Raw genomic sequence first — 15,498 nt, 5'->3', positions numbered from 1 at the left:
TGCAATAGCATGTTGTTTCAAGTATTTGCAGAAAAACGCGATTTTGAGCTGTTAAAAATTTCAAATCATCATAATCGCGTTTTGTTGCAAATTGTTCAATTTTGCTTTATCCAATTTGTCATCACCTTCTTTTATCATTCTATGTTCTCCATGTTTCTAATCTTTTTCTATTGCTTTGTATGGACCTTTTCAGAGTGATGGCAAGAACCAAGGTAACTGCAAGGAGGTCTGGCAAGGGGCCAGGGCTTGCAGCAGCAGCAGCTGGGGCTGATGTCAAGGAATCTAGTGTGCCTACAAAAGGAAGAGTTGCACATGGCAGGAAGGGGAAGCCAATGAGCATGCTGCAGCAAAAGTCCAAGAGGTTAAAGCATTCTGCTGGTGTGCTAAAGGAGATCAGGAAACAGCAAAAAGCTATAGGCTTTGCAATCCCCAAGGCACCTTTTCAGAGGCTAGTGAGAGAAATTTGTGATAGCTGGCACCTTGGTTTCAGGTGGAACAGGACTGCCATTCTTTCCTTACAGGAAATGGCAGAGGATTACTTGGAGAAGTACTTTGAAGATGCAATGCTTGTAGCAGCCCATGCTCACAGGGTAACTCTGATGGCCAAGGACTTCAACACATTGTCCAGAGTGAGGTGGAGGTATGACAAGCTGGTCCATCCTGTGGAATGGCAGGACATTAAAATGAGAGATATATTATTAATTCCACCTACAAGGAAATTGAAGGCAGATAAGGTGAAGGTTGTTGAAGTGACCCACTCAATGAGCACCAGAGGGAAAGCTGCCTATGAGGAGTCACTGAAGCAGCAAATAGAGGAATCCAAATCTGCTATAGATGTGGAGACTGTACAGATGGAGCTACAGATACAGAGAAGGTTGCACGAGCTGGGCCATAACATAGTTGTCCATATTGAAGATGATTTTTCAGAGAATAATTTTGACTTGACAAAAGCATGCTTGGCAGCGTTGGCTCATAAGAATGAGTATTGCTCAGATACTATCATTCTTGCAATGCTCTAGTAAGTGTCTTTTATTTTACATTTGTTTGCAAAACAATCCTTATTGTACCTCCTCCCTTACACCTTACCTTAATTATTGTTTTGTCCAATGTAGCATGATGAGAAGCTGGCTGAACCATGCTGTACAGCATACAGTTTATATTATTGATCCTGCAATTTCCTTCAAGTTAAGAGATCCAAAGGAAACTCCCATGGATATTTCCAATTGGTTCAGACATTGTGATTTTGATCATGTTGATATTTTGCTACTTCCATACCATAACAAGTATGTGTGTGGCTGCTTCTTTTGGGATTTTCCTTCAAGATTGAGTACTCTTGTAGCCTTTGATTTCTTAATGCTTTTTTCCTTATGCAGTGACCACTGGAGCTTTGCTTCTATTGACATCCAGCAGAAGCAATGCTTTTTATTCAACTCTCTTAGAAACACACACAGAGAGGTTAAATTGTGAGTGGTTTGTGTGCTATTTTTAACTTTAAACTTCATTATTTGGATTTAATGCACACTAACTGAATTATATGTATTGCAGTTGTATTAGAAGACTTCTAGATGCATTGGATCAGTGTCCTCCTAATGTCAATCTTTTGGATTCAATAGAGCCAATAGATTTAGAGGTAGAAAGTTGTTCCCTCTACTGATGTCTATTTCATGCTATGCCTTTGAACTTATTGAATAATTTTATTTTGTTCAGACATTAACCGTTTCTAACGTATCTTTCCAACTATCCAGACACCACAACAAGATGATTCAAGTAGCTGTGGCTGGAGAGTGCTGATAAGTGCCAAATATATACTTTCAAGCTATTTTGAGATAGGACAGCCAGAGCTTGTAAGAAAAAATAATTTTCATTTAGCTTCAAAAAATTTGATATTGGAACAAAGTGTTCTAAATCATCATATCTCATTGCAGATGAGAGAAGATAGCTTCAACTCGAGCTATGTGTATAGTTTCAGAGCTGATATAATTTGGAAGTTTTTGAAGTATGCCTTCCCCAAACCTATTGTGCCAGCTACTGTCGAGTTAGGTGAGAGCTCTAAAGTCCGAGAAGGTGTCATACACCTTGATGACACAGATGATGCAGATGTGGTGCCACAAGAACAAGGACCTAGTGCTGATGAGGAGAAGCCACAAGAACAAGGACCTGCTGCTGCTGCTGCTGATGTTATTGAGGAAATGATGGAGCAACAGCAAATAGATGCTCCAGGGGCAGTAGAGGAGACAATGGAGCAGCACCAAGAGACTGTACACGACAAGATGGAGCAATAGAAAGTAGATTCTCCAAACAAAGATGATACGGTGAGCTTGGACCATGTAGAGCAGCCTCTAGATCAGCCTGTAGATAAATAGAAAATTGTTGTCAAGAATATGTTCTACATATGTAATTAAACACTTCTGTACAAAATTTTACATTTCTGAATATAATACCTTTGTTTATGGAGTCTGTGTTATCTCAATTTGTAAATTTTCAATGTCTTTGCATTTTATTGATCTCTCTCTTCTTTTGAGCACCTGCAAAAAAGCAATATGAAACAATAGGGTAAAGTAAACTAATTGCAGTGCTTAATGAGACTAGGATAAGTCACATGGTATACCTTCTTATTGTTGTAGATAAATAAAAAAGTCCTTTGAAATAGAACCTTCTGTCTCAAATAGAATGTCATTGTGCAATTGAGCTAGGGAGCAACATTGTCTTAATGTGATATTGACTAGCACATCACCATTCTCAACAACATCAATATCAAGAAGTTTATTTTCTGCACCAAAAGAATCTTCATCTTGATCCATTGGGACTAGTTTTGTACCTAGCATTCGACTGCGCTTATAATAAAAAGAAAAAATGAAATTTTGTGATGCAACCATGTACTTCAGTTGCATAGAAGGTTGGACAACCTCACAAAACACTGAACTACATGTCTTCTTATCCCAACCTTTATCCAAAAATTGTGGCATGCATGCCAGACTTGTTGCTTTAACTGTGAACATTGTTTTTGAAACCTTCACTGGAAAGGCATTAAACAAGTCTACAAAAACTGTGAGAGGCATGCACAAAGAAATTTTTATTATCCTTGTGGCAATATTGGGCCTCAGAGCTTTCTGTACTTCTTTGAAAAGCTTGGCTCTATATGCCTCTATAACACTAAAATGTGGGAGAGGCCAATCCACTGAATTCCATGCTGGAAGGTCTTGTTTTCTTAACACACCATGTGTGTTTGCATTGTCCAGCAACTGATAAAAATGATCAGTAAAAAATATACCGGATTGAGCTAGCTCTGTTGCACATCGACCTTCGTATTGTTGTTCTCCTATCGATCCATGCAAAACATCTATAAATCCCAGAATACAATCGATGTTTTGCCATGTCTCATACGATGAAGGGTATAAATCTGAAATAAAATAACACAAGAATATCAATAAGTAAAGAAAGAAAGCTTTGTCTGAAAAATCCATGCACCTCATAAAGAACAAAACCACAATAGAAAAATATACAATTAGGCCTGTGTTGCGGAAGATCATTTGGATAGTCTCGCAAGACAAGTTCTTTATGCATGTACACATGCTGAATCAAAACTTCTTTCACCGATAGCTTTTCTCTGGTGATTTTAAAATCTCGTACTCTTCCCTTCCATGATGCCAAGAAAATATTTTTTGTTTGGGGTCTCTTTCTTTTACTAGGTTGCATGAGCACCCATGCTCCTTTCGAAACAGTAAACCTTTCCCAAGTTCCTTCCGTTTTGACTGTACTTGAATTCTCTACCGAAGAAATAGAAGAAGCAGGTCGACGGGGTAAGGATGTGTGGTATAATTCTGCCTTCATAGCATTATCATCCATAGAGCGTCTTCCACAAGAACGACCACAGTTTTTATTCACCATGGATACCTTGTGAATCTGTAACCACAGCAAAGTAATGTAAACAAGATAACAAAGTGAAGTTTCAAGAAAGAGAAAGTAGGCAGACAGATAGTTGACAAGAAACATCTTACTCTAAGCCAAACTGGATCAAGGGAGCAGTTTTGGAAAAGAAGAGGTTGCTGCACAATGAGGTAGTGGTGTAGAATGGTAGACCTTTCGAAGGAAAGGCAGCACAACAATTCAAAGTTCAAAGGGAGGTGGAAGTGGGAAGGCCCTTGTCAGAGAAAATGTCAGACTAGATTCTATCGTCATGTCCAAAGATCTTGTGAGAATAAAAAACCAATCTCCACATTAATGTAGCACGCTTGTACCTACATAAAATATTATTATTTTTATCTATTTTCTTTTATTTTTGTGAATTTCCAACGTTACGTTGGCCCTCTGTTCATTGGTTGAGAGCTTATTTTTCCAAACCGTAAAAGGCCCCAAAATGAGCTCCCTTTTTCCCTAATGTACCCAACATTCTAAGAGCGAAGGTTGTACCCGATGGCCTGTATCTGACAGGAAGCCCATCTCTAAGTAGGCTCTTTAGAATTTCTTCCATCATCCAGCCCTTGCCTTATGGTTTTGTGAGGGCGTGTCCTACACTATTCCCCCCCCCCCATTGTGAATAGACTTAAGAGGTAACTCTCCATCTCCCCCCTCTAGTTTAGTTTCCCTTTCCCCCCATCTTAAGGACACTTTACTTTTTTCTCTCCCCCCTCCCTTTTATGGAAACTTAGGTAAGCACACTTTGGCTCTTAGAGGTGGTTTCCATGAGTGAGTTTTATGCTTATAAAGTGAGCAAACGAGCTCCAAATTATGTGAGATCCCCACGGGTCTCAACATCAATGTATTTGATTTCTTGATGCAAATCTACCATAGAAACATTGATTGCCTTGACCTATCCCCTACCCTCAAAAGACTCCTTGCTGTCTTCCATCTCAATGAAGAGATGGATCCGATGTAGCTTTTCACCCTGAAGGTCATAGAGATCAAGGTACCAATCCTTTGAGTCTCTGCTGGCCATGTCAATGCTTGAGGGAAATGAAAGGTATCTTTTGCTTGACATCTTTTCCTATGCAAAAGTGATTTTTGTCAGACAATTTAAAAATAGTTCTAACATATTCACAAAAATAAATAAAACAACAATGCACAAGAGCTAAAAAAGATAATTTCATGCATATCACCATAAGGAATGGTCCTACTACGTAAATAATAGCATGCCCTAAGGGCATTCTTGAATGTTGCTATGGGGCATTATTAATTTAAAATTACATGAAAAGAATGGCCATAGGGCTATTCTTGGAAGCATTGGGGTCAGTTCTGCGTGAAAAGAATGCTTCTTACACCTATTGGGCCATTCTTGGACTTTGAGATGTCTCATGGAATGCACTTGCTTCAGGGTGTGTTGAATAAGGGATTAGTGTGAAGAAGCTTGTGAGCATTGTCTCCCCATGGCTTTTGATGATACCTTGTCCTTATTCATGTGGGATTCGTATGACCCCTATTGATGAGCATGGTCTTATCTATGCTACCCAGGATTTGCATGTACAGCTAGGTAATGCCTTTTTTTTGTTTTCTCCTTAATTTTTCTTCTACTCTTCGAAGCTAGGTGTATTTCCCCATGGTGGTTTGCCTATTCCATGGAGTAATGGCCACAATACTAATTCTTTCATTGATAACTTCTATTTATGGTTGTGAAATTAAGTTTTGATAAATTTGGGACAGGCCTTATTTACTATTGTGTGGTATGAATTTAGACACCTCATCCATGGTTTCTCATTATATTTTCATGTTTGGAACATGAAGAAAACGTAAAATTTACTCTTGTACATGTAGTTTATTATGTTCTTTTAGTAGTAGTGATTTGTTGTTTCTTTTGGTATCGGTCTAGAGTGCGTGTATAGTGGTTTATAACCATTGATACTAATCATTCTTGTCTTCTTTCAGGCTTGATTTTCTTTCTTATCATAGTGATTTGGCATGGGTCCAAGAAAGAAGAAGGATGGTGTTGTGATTTCCAAAAGAAGCTTGGCCCAATTTTTCCATTTTGAGAATTCTATGAATTTTTCCATAGAGGATCCATAAACTTCATCAAGAAAAAGCCTTGCTAGTAATGCAAAGTCTTTGGAATCAACAACTATCCATTTTTCTTGGGCACCACTACAATAGGGGATACCCATTCAGTGTGTTCAATCTCATTTTGCCTCTAAGAGCTTGTCTATTTCTTCTTTTATCTTTCATGCAAAATTCTCATTGTAAGTATAAGGATGTTGCTTGGAAGGCTTTGCATCCTCTCGCGATGGAATTGTATGCTGACATATGCTTGGATCAACTCCTTTGAGGTCTTTATAACTCCAAGCAAAAACATCGCGATACTCCTTTATTGTTTGAATTAATAACTTCTCCTCATCTAAGGACAAGTGTGTGGTGGCAATCCACACATAGCGAGGCTCTTTTCCTGGCTCAGCGATATCAAATTTTTTTGCATCTTCTGGACCATCATATGAAACCCCTGGCATGCTTAGCTTTTGTCGCATGGGCTGTTGAAGAACAATCTTCCAATCTTGAAGAGTGTACTGTGTGAAGTTGGGGGGAACATTGAGACCTTGTTCTTGTCCACTTGAGTCATCACTTTTGTCGCATGGGCTATTGAAGAACAATCTTCCAATCTTGAAGAGTGTACTGTGGGGGGGAACATTGAGACCTTGTTCTTGTCCACTTGAGTCATCACTAATTGAAGACCATGCGGTTTTGAGCTCTCTTTTGCAATCTTGCATCAGAGTTTTTTGTTCAACCTTTATCTTTGCACTTCCGACACTCTCTTTTGAATCTGTTTGAGACTTGAGTTTTTGTTTTGGTCTCTTTGTTTTTTTTACGATTTTTGCTAACAATTTTTAGCTTTTCTCCTGGTTGGAATCCATCTGATCGTTTTAGTTGGTCTTTGATACTATCTTGTGCTTGGACATAGTATAGGTATCCATTCTTTCTTGAGACGTGAGGTGGTGGTCGAGAGTGTTCATTCTTAAACTCCTCGTCTTCTGTTTGTATTCTCTCACGTCGTTCCCTCTCATCTTGTTTACGGATTCTCTTATGGCTCTTACAGCATTTGTGTTTAGGTTGGCTTCGAGGGATCTCTACTTGAACCTCCCTTCCTCTCAAGAGTAGGCGTGCCTTTCCTAACTCTTCCTCGGGGATTATCACATCATCATCAAAATCAGAGTCCCATCCATCTTCCTTATCAGCATCATTAGCAGATTCGAGTGTTAAATCCTCCACTGAGACTTCCTCTACATGCAGTGCTGTTGTGGATGCATCCCCATAGTACAAATCATCTAGAAGGTCACGTGGTTGTACCATTCGTATAGGAATAATGTCATATCCATCTGAGTCACAAAATTGAATTGGCTTAGGTAAAGCACATGTCGATAAAGTTGCAAGGACATGACTCCATTCTAGGGGATCAATTAAGCGCTCAGGGAAGGGTTGTGGAATGTATGCCTCATCTGATACACTTCGATTACCCTTAAGTATCTCAGTAATGAAATCCTTACATGAGGCTCCACACATCCACAGATCTTCTCACCCATCTGACAATGTAACTCTTGAGCCCTCAGATGAAGTCAAATCAAACTCATCTATTGGAGACCGCATTACATATGATATGAGTGATTCTTTAGGTTGACCCTTGTGATGACAGAATCATGTCGAAGGTACAAATAATTGTATCCCCAATCTTGAATCATTTGAAATTGTTGCATGAATGGTCTACCCAATATCACTTCATAGTTTGGATGCTTTCCAAAATCCACTAATGTAAATGTGTGCTCATATTCAATCCCACATGTGCTGACCAATATGTTCTCTAGCAGCCCAATGGGATGTTCTAAGCTTCCATCTGCTAGCTGCAAGCGCATCCTTGTACTCCTAATAACTGGTTTGCCCCACTTTTCCCAAATGGACCTTGTCACCATGCCCACTCCTGCACCACTATCAAGTATTGCAGTTGAAGCTACTTTTCGCACTTCTAATGGGAGGGTAGCATTTCCCTGATCGTCCTCACAAAATTTTCCTACTTTGTTGATAGGAACTGGCATAACATGCTTTGTCTCAGGGTGTATAGTACATTGATGGTGACCCTTTTGTAGCAATACCTGCTCTGACAAACATGTGGCAATATCATTCCACAACTCTGGTCGAAGCTTTATCAAATCAAGCAAAGGTAAGGTACAAGCCACTGGTGCTGACAAAATAGCTTGCACAATACCCATATCCATCTCCTTTGTCAACCTTCTATGCATGGAGGGTATCCTCAAGGTTTGAGAACAGTTCTCATATTCTCCCAAATAAGATGGTAAGGTTTTCATTGTATGCTTACTTCTAGGAGAAACAATTGTTTGAACTTCCTCCTGGGTACTTGGGCGTCTAAAGTTGTTTTCTGTGCCCCTGGTAAAATCCACTTCAGAGAATGGAGGTGAAATAATAGAGGACATATTCTCATTAACTTTCTCATGAACTGCTGCCCACATCTCATTTGCCATGTCCTCGTTAGCATCAATAACTTCATCATTGCATGGGAAGGCAAGACTAGGTGGTGGCAGAATGCCTTCTTTCAATGGGGTGTCAATTGGTGCAGACTTCTCGCTATGAGCTTGTGAGATCAGCTCACTTTTCATTTCCCAACTCGATGACACTTCTGGTATGGTTTCTAATGTTGGCTTAAGAGAGGTGGGGGCCCGAGGGATAGGTGGAGGTGGGCCCTCAAGTATTGATTGAGCTTCCCTAATGAGTTGCTGATGTATTGCTAGATTGATCTTCTCCTCACGAGGGTTTGGGTATTCTTGAAGCTTCTTGGGTAGCTCAGATAAATCTGCAATGCGACTTCTATGAGCATCAATGATGGCATCTAGATTCTCGTTCACCTTATCCACAAAAACAGAACCCCCTGAACTATCCTCGGCGGTTGTAATAGCCTCATCTTGTTTAGCACTAGGCCCAGGTTGAGGTTGATGCTCCTCATGCACTTCTTGGGATGTAAAAGCTTGATCCTTCATGTTTTGTTTAGAGACTTCTTAAGAACTAGTGGATGCACTCTTAGTTTGCTTGTTGTGGTTCTTTTTCCTCCTAGTGGTCCTTTTTCTATTGGAATGTAGGGTCTTGTCCACTAGATTTGCCTTTGCATCCCTAGTTCGAGGTGTCTCATCAGTTTGCATTTTGGCATTTCGTGTCTATGATCTAGTCATGACTCTAAGTGACACGACATCCTCATTCTCTGATGAAGGTGGCGATGGAACTGCCTCTACAAAGTTGAGTGAGACCTTTGGTTGAGAGGTGCCTTCCCCATGTGGTTTCATCAAACAATACTTTGGAAAGTGTTCTACACAACACCCTAGACAATATCTTTCAATTGGTGGAAACTATGGTACTGTTGTATTGGATCGAGCTGCTTGCCTTTGGTGATGTGGACAATCCCGAGCCCAATGGGCTTCTCCACACTCATAATAGGGGCCCATTAGTTTGGCTTCTACTTTCCTTTGCTGCCATTGACTTGAGGGGCTTGGAGTCCTATGTTGGTAGCCGCCTAGGAACATCAAAGAATTTTGTCCCCCCGGTTGAGGCTCCAATGCTTGGCTTGGATTTGTGGGATTTCAAAGAGATTTTCCTTGGATGAATATGATGCATATTCCTCCTCCACATAGCTTGGGTTTACCAAGTCTCTACACATATTTGAATTGTCATAGTCAACAAACCACAGGAGCAGTCCCAGGTGCAGGAGGTTGAGCTCCAAGTACAGGTCGTGCTTGCTCTTGTGCCATCGGTGGCTTACGTTCAAAATTAGTATATTGTTGATGCATTTGTGGAGCCACTGCACCCCTTTGCTGCTCACGCTCTTGTCTCATTCTTGCAATGCGAGTACATTCTTGTGTGGTGTGGGTATAATTCCAAGCACAGGCCTGGCACCACTTCTTTGTGGGTTGGTTTGTGACTAGAGGAGAAAAGGTATTACATTCTTCGGTTTTATGGGGTTACCGCCACATGCTCCACAAAGATGAGGACCTGTAGGTAGTACACTCCTCATTCGCTTTTGCTGTTGTTGTGGCTGCATGGGTGGGCGATAGGTTTGTCCCAATCTCCTTAGCACTAGGTTAGCTATCTGGTCTGGATTTACTAGTGTGCCAGACCCTGAACTTTGGTCATCACCCCACTGATCTCTAGGTTGCACCTCAGGGCCAGTACCATCTTGGAATTTGAAGTTATCTGTGAAATCCATAGCATCATGGCAACACTCATTGAAATTTGTATGCTTCTTTGCATAGAGATGTGTGTGCAGTGTTGAATTTTTAAGTCCTTTTAAGAAGAGAGAAATTAATCGACTTTGGGTGGGCTTCTCATCTTCTGGGCAACGATTAATGTACTGCTTCATCCTATTTACACAGTCTCTAACACTCTCAGTCTCACCTTGCTTGAAAGAGTAGATGTTTGCTACTATGTCATGCTGAATCCCCATCAAGGAAAAAGCAGCAATGAATCTCTTTTCCAAAACTCGTAAAGAAGATTTGTCTGAAGCCTCTAGTGCCTGAAACCAAGCAAGGGCCTTTCCCTCAAGAGTGAGCCCAAATCCTTCAATTTGCGCATGCTTGTCAGTCACTTGCTCAGCTCGAACTGCTTGCCTAAATGCTGCTACATGGTCATATGGATCTCCCGACCCTTCGTACGTCTTTACCAGTTTCTGAAGAGTTGATGGCCTTACTCGTCTTGAATACTCATCATCGGGCCTACGGCCTCTCACTCTCAGTGGTTCCTCTCTTTGGTAAGGTGGTCCATATGCATCCCAAATTGGTGTGGGTCCCCTATTACCAGCCTCACCAACCCCCTCCAAAGATCTTGTTACCTGCATTTTAGGAGGTGCATTTATGGGAGGCATGGTTGGCTCCCCTACCCTCTGATTGTCATAGTGAGAGAAACGTTGTTGTGGTGTGATCTGTGGTCGCACTTTTGGTGTAGGATAATATCTTGGTGCTAGAGTTGGGCTACTTGCAGTGGTCCACTTTGATGTTGAGGGTCCCTCTCTAGTGAACTCTCGTAGGGGAGGAGCAACAGTTTCTCCAAGAAAGGCTGTCTTCCTGGTTTAGCTGTATTAGTTGAGAACACTTCCATGAATAATGGTTGTCCTCTCCACGTGAGCTCACGAATCTCCTTCCAATCTAAGGTTCGGTATTCATTGGCCCATTTATCAACGATTCAATTCTTGTATCCTGCAAGCGTCTCAACTACCACCACAAGTGCTAGAGGAAGATCTAGCTCTGGCAATCGAGTTGTGGCATAATATCCTTCTAAAGAGTCCTTATAGACCTCTCGAAGTGGGTCATCCTGAAAGACCTTTGTCACTAGAATTTGTCGTACAAACTCCCATTGGTTCTCAGCTCCCTGATCCATTTTTCTCTTGCCTTTCCTGTCCCTTTCCAAATTTAGATCTACAAAAAGTAAATCATCTATGGATGGCTTTGAGGACTGGGCATTGGATGGTCCATGCATGTCCCGCTCAATGAGCCAATCATCTCTAGACTCCTTTGCTCCGGAAGGCTTCGATAAGTCTAGGAACTCACTCTTAGAGAGTCCTCCTAATTTGTCTACATTCTCTGGATGATAGGTGACTTCGTATAGCGAACACCATCTCCGCCCATGTACATGTTACCCTGGTCATTGACTAGAGGTGCTCTATCAAAAGCTCTGAGAAAAAGTCTACAATCTTAATGAGATACCGTTGTTGTGGATCCCTAAAGATCTCAGCTCCTTGAGCATTCGTGTAGACATATTGAAGTCTCACATTGAGTGGTAACCCCATGATGTCGGCTTCAAATGGATTAAAAGATCTTGTGGGTGTCCTATTTGGGGCTAAGGGATGACTATTTGACGGCCCTAGATTGTCCATAGACAATGAGCTAGTTGTCCTAGAAAGGGTATCAGATTGGGATTCGAAAAAAGTTTCAGTAATATCTGCTAAATTTCCTACCGATTGGGTCCCACTTTCCTGCGTAGGTTTTTTTTTTTTAAATCCAAAAATTTTCAAGTTGGCTCAAACTTTGCCAGAACCCATTTTGAACCCCCTCGAACACATTAGGCCAAAAAAATAGCGTATTTTTCAGGATAAAAAATCGCCTAAAATTTACCAGTTTTCCATATTGAACTCACTATGGGAAAATGGTTCCGGGACCAAAATTTCGACAATGGATGTTTTCTAACTCCTCTCGAAAAGTTAGAAAACCTCCCAATTTTTTGCGACAGAAAATGAAAATTTTTCCAGACTCTTTTCCTTTCTTTTTTGCACCCCTTTATCCGGTGCGCGGTGGCGATCTTTCTGGTGCGGTGTGTGGGTCTCTTTACGCGGTGCGCTATTCACGCACACCCGTCTTCTTTTATTATTATTATTATTTTCTTTTTTGAAGTGCATGTGCAGTGAACTCAATGCGTGTGCAACTGTGAGATTTGCAACGAATTCAATGCGTGTGCAGGGAACTCAATGCGTGTGCAGCTGTGAGATTTACAGCAAATTCGAAATGTTCAATCTTTATGTGTGTGTACAGATTTCAGTTTCTCTACAGGTGCAGGTTTAACAGAGAACTAAAATGCACAAAATTAAAGATGCAGAAAACTAAACTAAGCTAAGAACAGAAAATAAAACGAGCATGTAGAAAATTGAAACTGTAAAAATTAACCTCAGATAGCAAAAATTATCCTCAAACAGAATGACAGAAATGCAAATCAGCCTCTCTCTTTCGCACACAAATTGAAATTGGCAGGTTTAGCGCCTACCTCCAATCCTACCCGTGTGTTGAATCCTTGTCCTGACCTCAAGGGAGAGGCGTAGCTAGCCAATCGCACTCAAATTGCAAGACAATAAAGAGAATTTAACAAAAGATTAGTCTTAAATAAGTACCAAAATTAGTCCCAAAGCCTGCTCTCCTATCCAATGGTTTTGCAACCGATAGGAGCTTAACAAGGAGTGGTAGTGTTTTTATGGTGCTCAACTAATGTAGGTACTCGCTCCCCGCCGGCAGTGGCACCATTGAAGAGCGGTTCTCTCTACCGTGCAATATAGTGCTCATAGAGTACTACCGATCAACAAATGTGTTAAGAAACACAATGTCAATCCGAGGACTCGACCCGATTAGTGCATGAAGGCTTATCCCTTGCGGGAGAGCTCACATACACGAACCACCACTTGACGATTCAACCATTCAACACCTCAATCAATCTCTCAATCCGTTAAACCCACTACACTAATCAAGAGAACAAGCAATGCATGGCAATCTCTTAATCCCATTCAAACATTGATTAAATCTTAGCTTTCCCTAATGCCAGCAAACCCATAAGCGTGCATCTACTAACCCACAAGCTTAAGCAAGCATAGAATATAACATTCACAAACCCACAAGCTCATAGAGAGAGTCTATCCATGAATAACTCATTGCCAATGAAGTGGGCAAGAACTTGCATCAATGGAGACTACACACACACACACTACAAGCATGCATACACAAGAGAAAGAAAGAAGCATTCAACTAATCATAGATTAATCTACTTCAATGATGCTAAAACAGATTAAGAGAAAGAAGTGTAGCTATACTCATTGGAGCTTGATGCTCATTAGAGTACAATGGAGAGAGTTAGAGAGTTGCCATAGCTTGAGAGCTCAAGAGCTTCACTCAATAGCTTATGAGAATGGCCAAAAAACGTCCTCTTTCTTTAGCTAACATCTCTTTTATAGAGATGTCACTAACCCTAGACCTCTTTCACACATGGGCGGACAACCCCATAAGTGAGCCTTGCTTAATACACTTAGAACTCTCATTTAGAATCCACATTGGCCTAAAACAATTTACATTGCACTTCGGCACAAAATTATGGAAAAATTATATGCGTCTTTATGTTCCCATGGCTCTCATTTAGAATCCACATTGGCCTAAAACAATTTACATTGCACTTCGGCACAAAAATATGGAAAAATTATGTGCGTCTTTATGTTCCCATGGCTACAATCCTGCTCTCTCGCATTAATTGCTTCCGGCCTCCTTCCATAATCCGTGTTCCCGTGAGTGAACAGTGTACGTTCACTATCAGTCTCATTGTTGTTAGGATTAGGATGCAGTTGTGGTCGTACCCTAACTGAGGTTTTATAAAGCAGACTTCTTTGTGCGTGCCATACTACTTCTTGAGAGTTAAGTGAAGTAAAGTGCACCCCTTTGTCTTTCACACTCTATATTCACAAGTTTGATAAGAGATACTATGTACAATATATATATGTATATGTGTTTGTGTGTATACACACATATACTTATGTGTATACACACTCACAAACACACACACACACACACACACACACACACACACAAATATATCAAAAATAAAGTATCATTCTCACAATTTAATAGGACTGCTAAATCAACTGTTGCACTAATAAAGTTTGCATTTACTAAAGACTACCATCATTAGATTTCTCTCTACATTTCCATTGACTACGAATCCTTTCCTAAGACCTCAATTAGTTTGCATGGTGTTCTCTCGTTATTAAATTCTCATAGTGTGCTATTTTTATTAGATGTCTCGCTCTATATACCTCTTCTGACTCATTAGTTATGGACTTTAACATCTCCTCCTCATACCTTATCTCTATCCTCTTATACCACAATTTGAGAAATTGTCTCATGCGATTAGCATCATGTATTGTTGGAGCTATATATATCACACCCTAACTTGACTAGATCTCACCTATATATACAAACTCATAATCAATATGAACTAGTCTTTTGGGAGTGTATATGGTGTAACTCTCCTCCTCCTTCTCTCTCTCTTTGTCACTCGGTCTCTATCTCTTCATGTACGTGTATTTTCAACATGGTATTAGAGCATCATTGATCTTGCTATTGTGAAGAGAAGAGAAAGGAAGTATCAATTGTGAAGAGAAGAGAAAGGAAGTATCAATTGTGTTAATTCCATTCATGTGCATGTTCTATGTTTCATTTAATCTCTTATTCATGTTTTGTAGAATTCAAGTGATAAATCAACTGTTAACAAGTTTATGGAGGTCCTTGGATGGGTGATCTGGGCCACTGTTAACAGTGATTAATCAACTATTAACAAGTTTATGGAGGTCCTTGGATGGGCGATCTAGGCCACCCTATCTTATCCTAATTAGAACTGTATTATAGAAACACAATTGATACCAAAATCAATTTTTTGTGTGTGCATCGCAAGATTTCTATAGAGTCAATTGGTTTATCAATATGATATTCCTATCAAAATTTATGTCATTTCAGATAAACAACACTTAAAATAGGAAATCAAGTAATGTGTAGCTCGTGCGGTAAATTTTGAGTATTTGCTCGGCTTCATCGGAGTTTGGAGTTAAAAGGTATGGTATTTTTCGTGAAACCAATTTTTTCTCATTTTTTCGTGTGCTACATGATTTTCATGTTTTAATCCAAAAATAGCCAATTTTTGGGCTCGTCCACATCTTAAAATAGCAGTGCTCTAACTATTTTTGGAGTTACTCTCTTATTGCATATCACGTTTTGTCTATTTTCGGGT

At 40.3% G+C, this 15,498-nt stretch overlaps 1 protein-coding gene across 1 annotated transcript; it reads left to right on the top strand.

The window, feature by feature from the left end:
* Positions 1-1,116: 1,116 nt before the first annotated feature.
* Positions 1,117-15,037, top strand: LOC147630503 (uncharacterized). The gene is made up of 4 exons (XM_086810820.1): positions 1,117-1,283; positions 1,374-1,463; positions 1,546-1,630; positions 14,957-15,037. The coding sequence occupies exons 1-4, from the start codon at positions 1,117-1,119 to the stop codon at positions 15,035-15,037; spliced, it is 423 nt and encodes a 140-aa protein (XP_086666946.1).
* The last annotated feature ends 461 nt before the right edge of the window (positions 15,038-15,498 follow it).

The sequence above is a fragment of the Cibotium barometz genome, chromosome 16 (genome assembly GCF_041138505.1).
Source record: "Cibotium barometz isolate CiBa-2024 chromosome 16, ASM4113850v1, whole genome shotgun sequence".
Classification (NCBI taxonomy): domain Eukaryota; kingdom Viridiplantae; phylum Streptophyta; class Polypodiopsida; order Cyatheales; family Cibotiaceae; genus Cibotium; species Cibotium barometz.
The sequence above is the reverse complement of the archived record's forward strand: the minus strand, read 5'-3'. Positions and strand labels throughout refer to the sequence as shown.

Coding starts and splice junctions, on each gene's coding strand:
- LOC147630503 (XM_086810820.1), top strand. CDS start 1,117: ATGAGAAGCTGGCTGAACCATGCTGTACAGCATACAGTTTATATTATT. Junction 1,464..1,545: donor ACACACAGAGAGGTTAAATT/GTGAGTGGTTTG, acceptor TATGTATTGCAG/TTGTATTAGAAGACTTCTAG. Junction 1,631..14,956: donor TAGAGCCAATAGATTTAGAG/GTAGAAAGTTGT, acceptor CATGTTTTGTAG/AATTCAAGTGATAAATCAAC.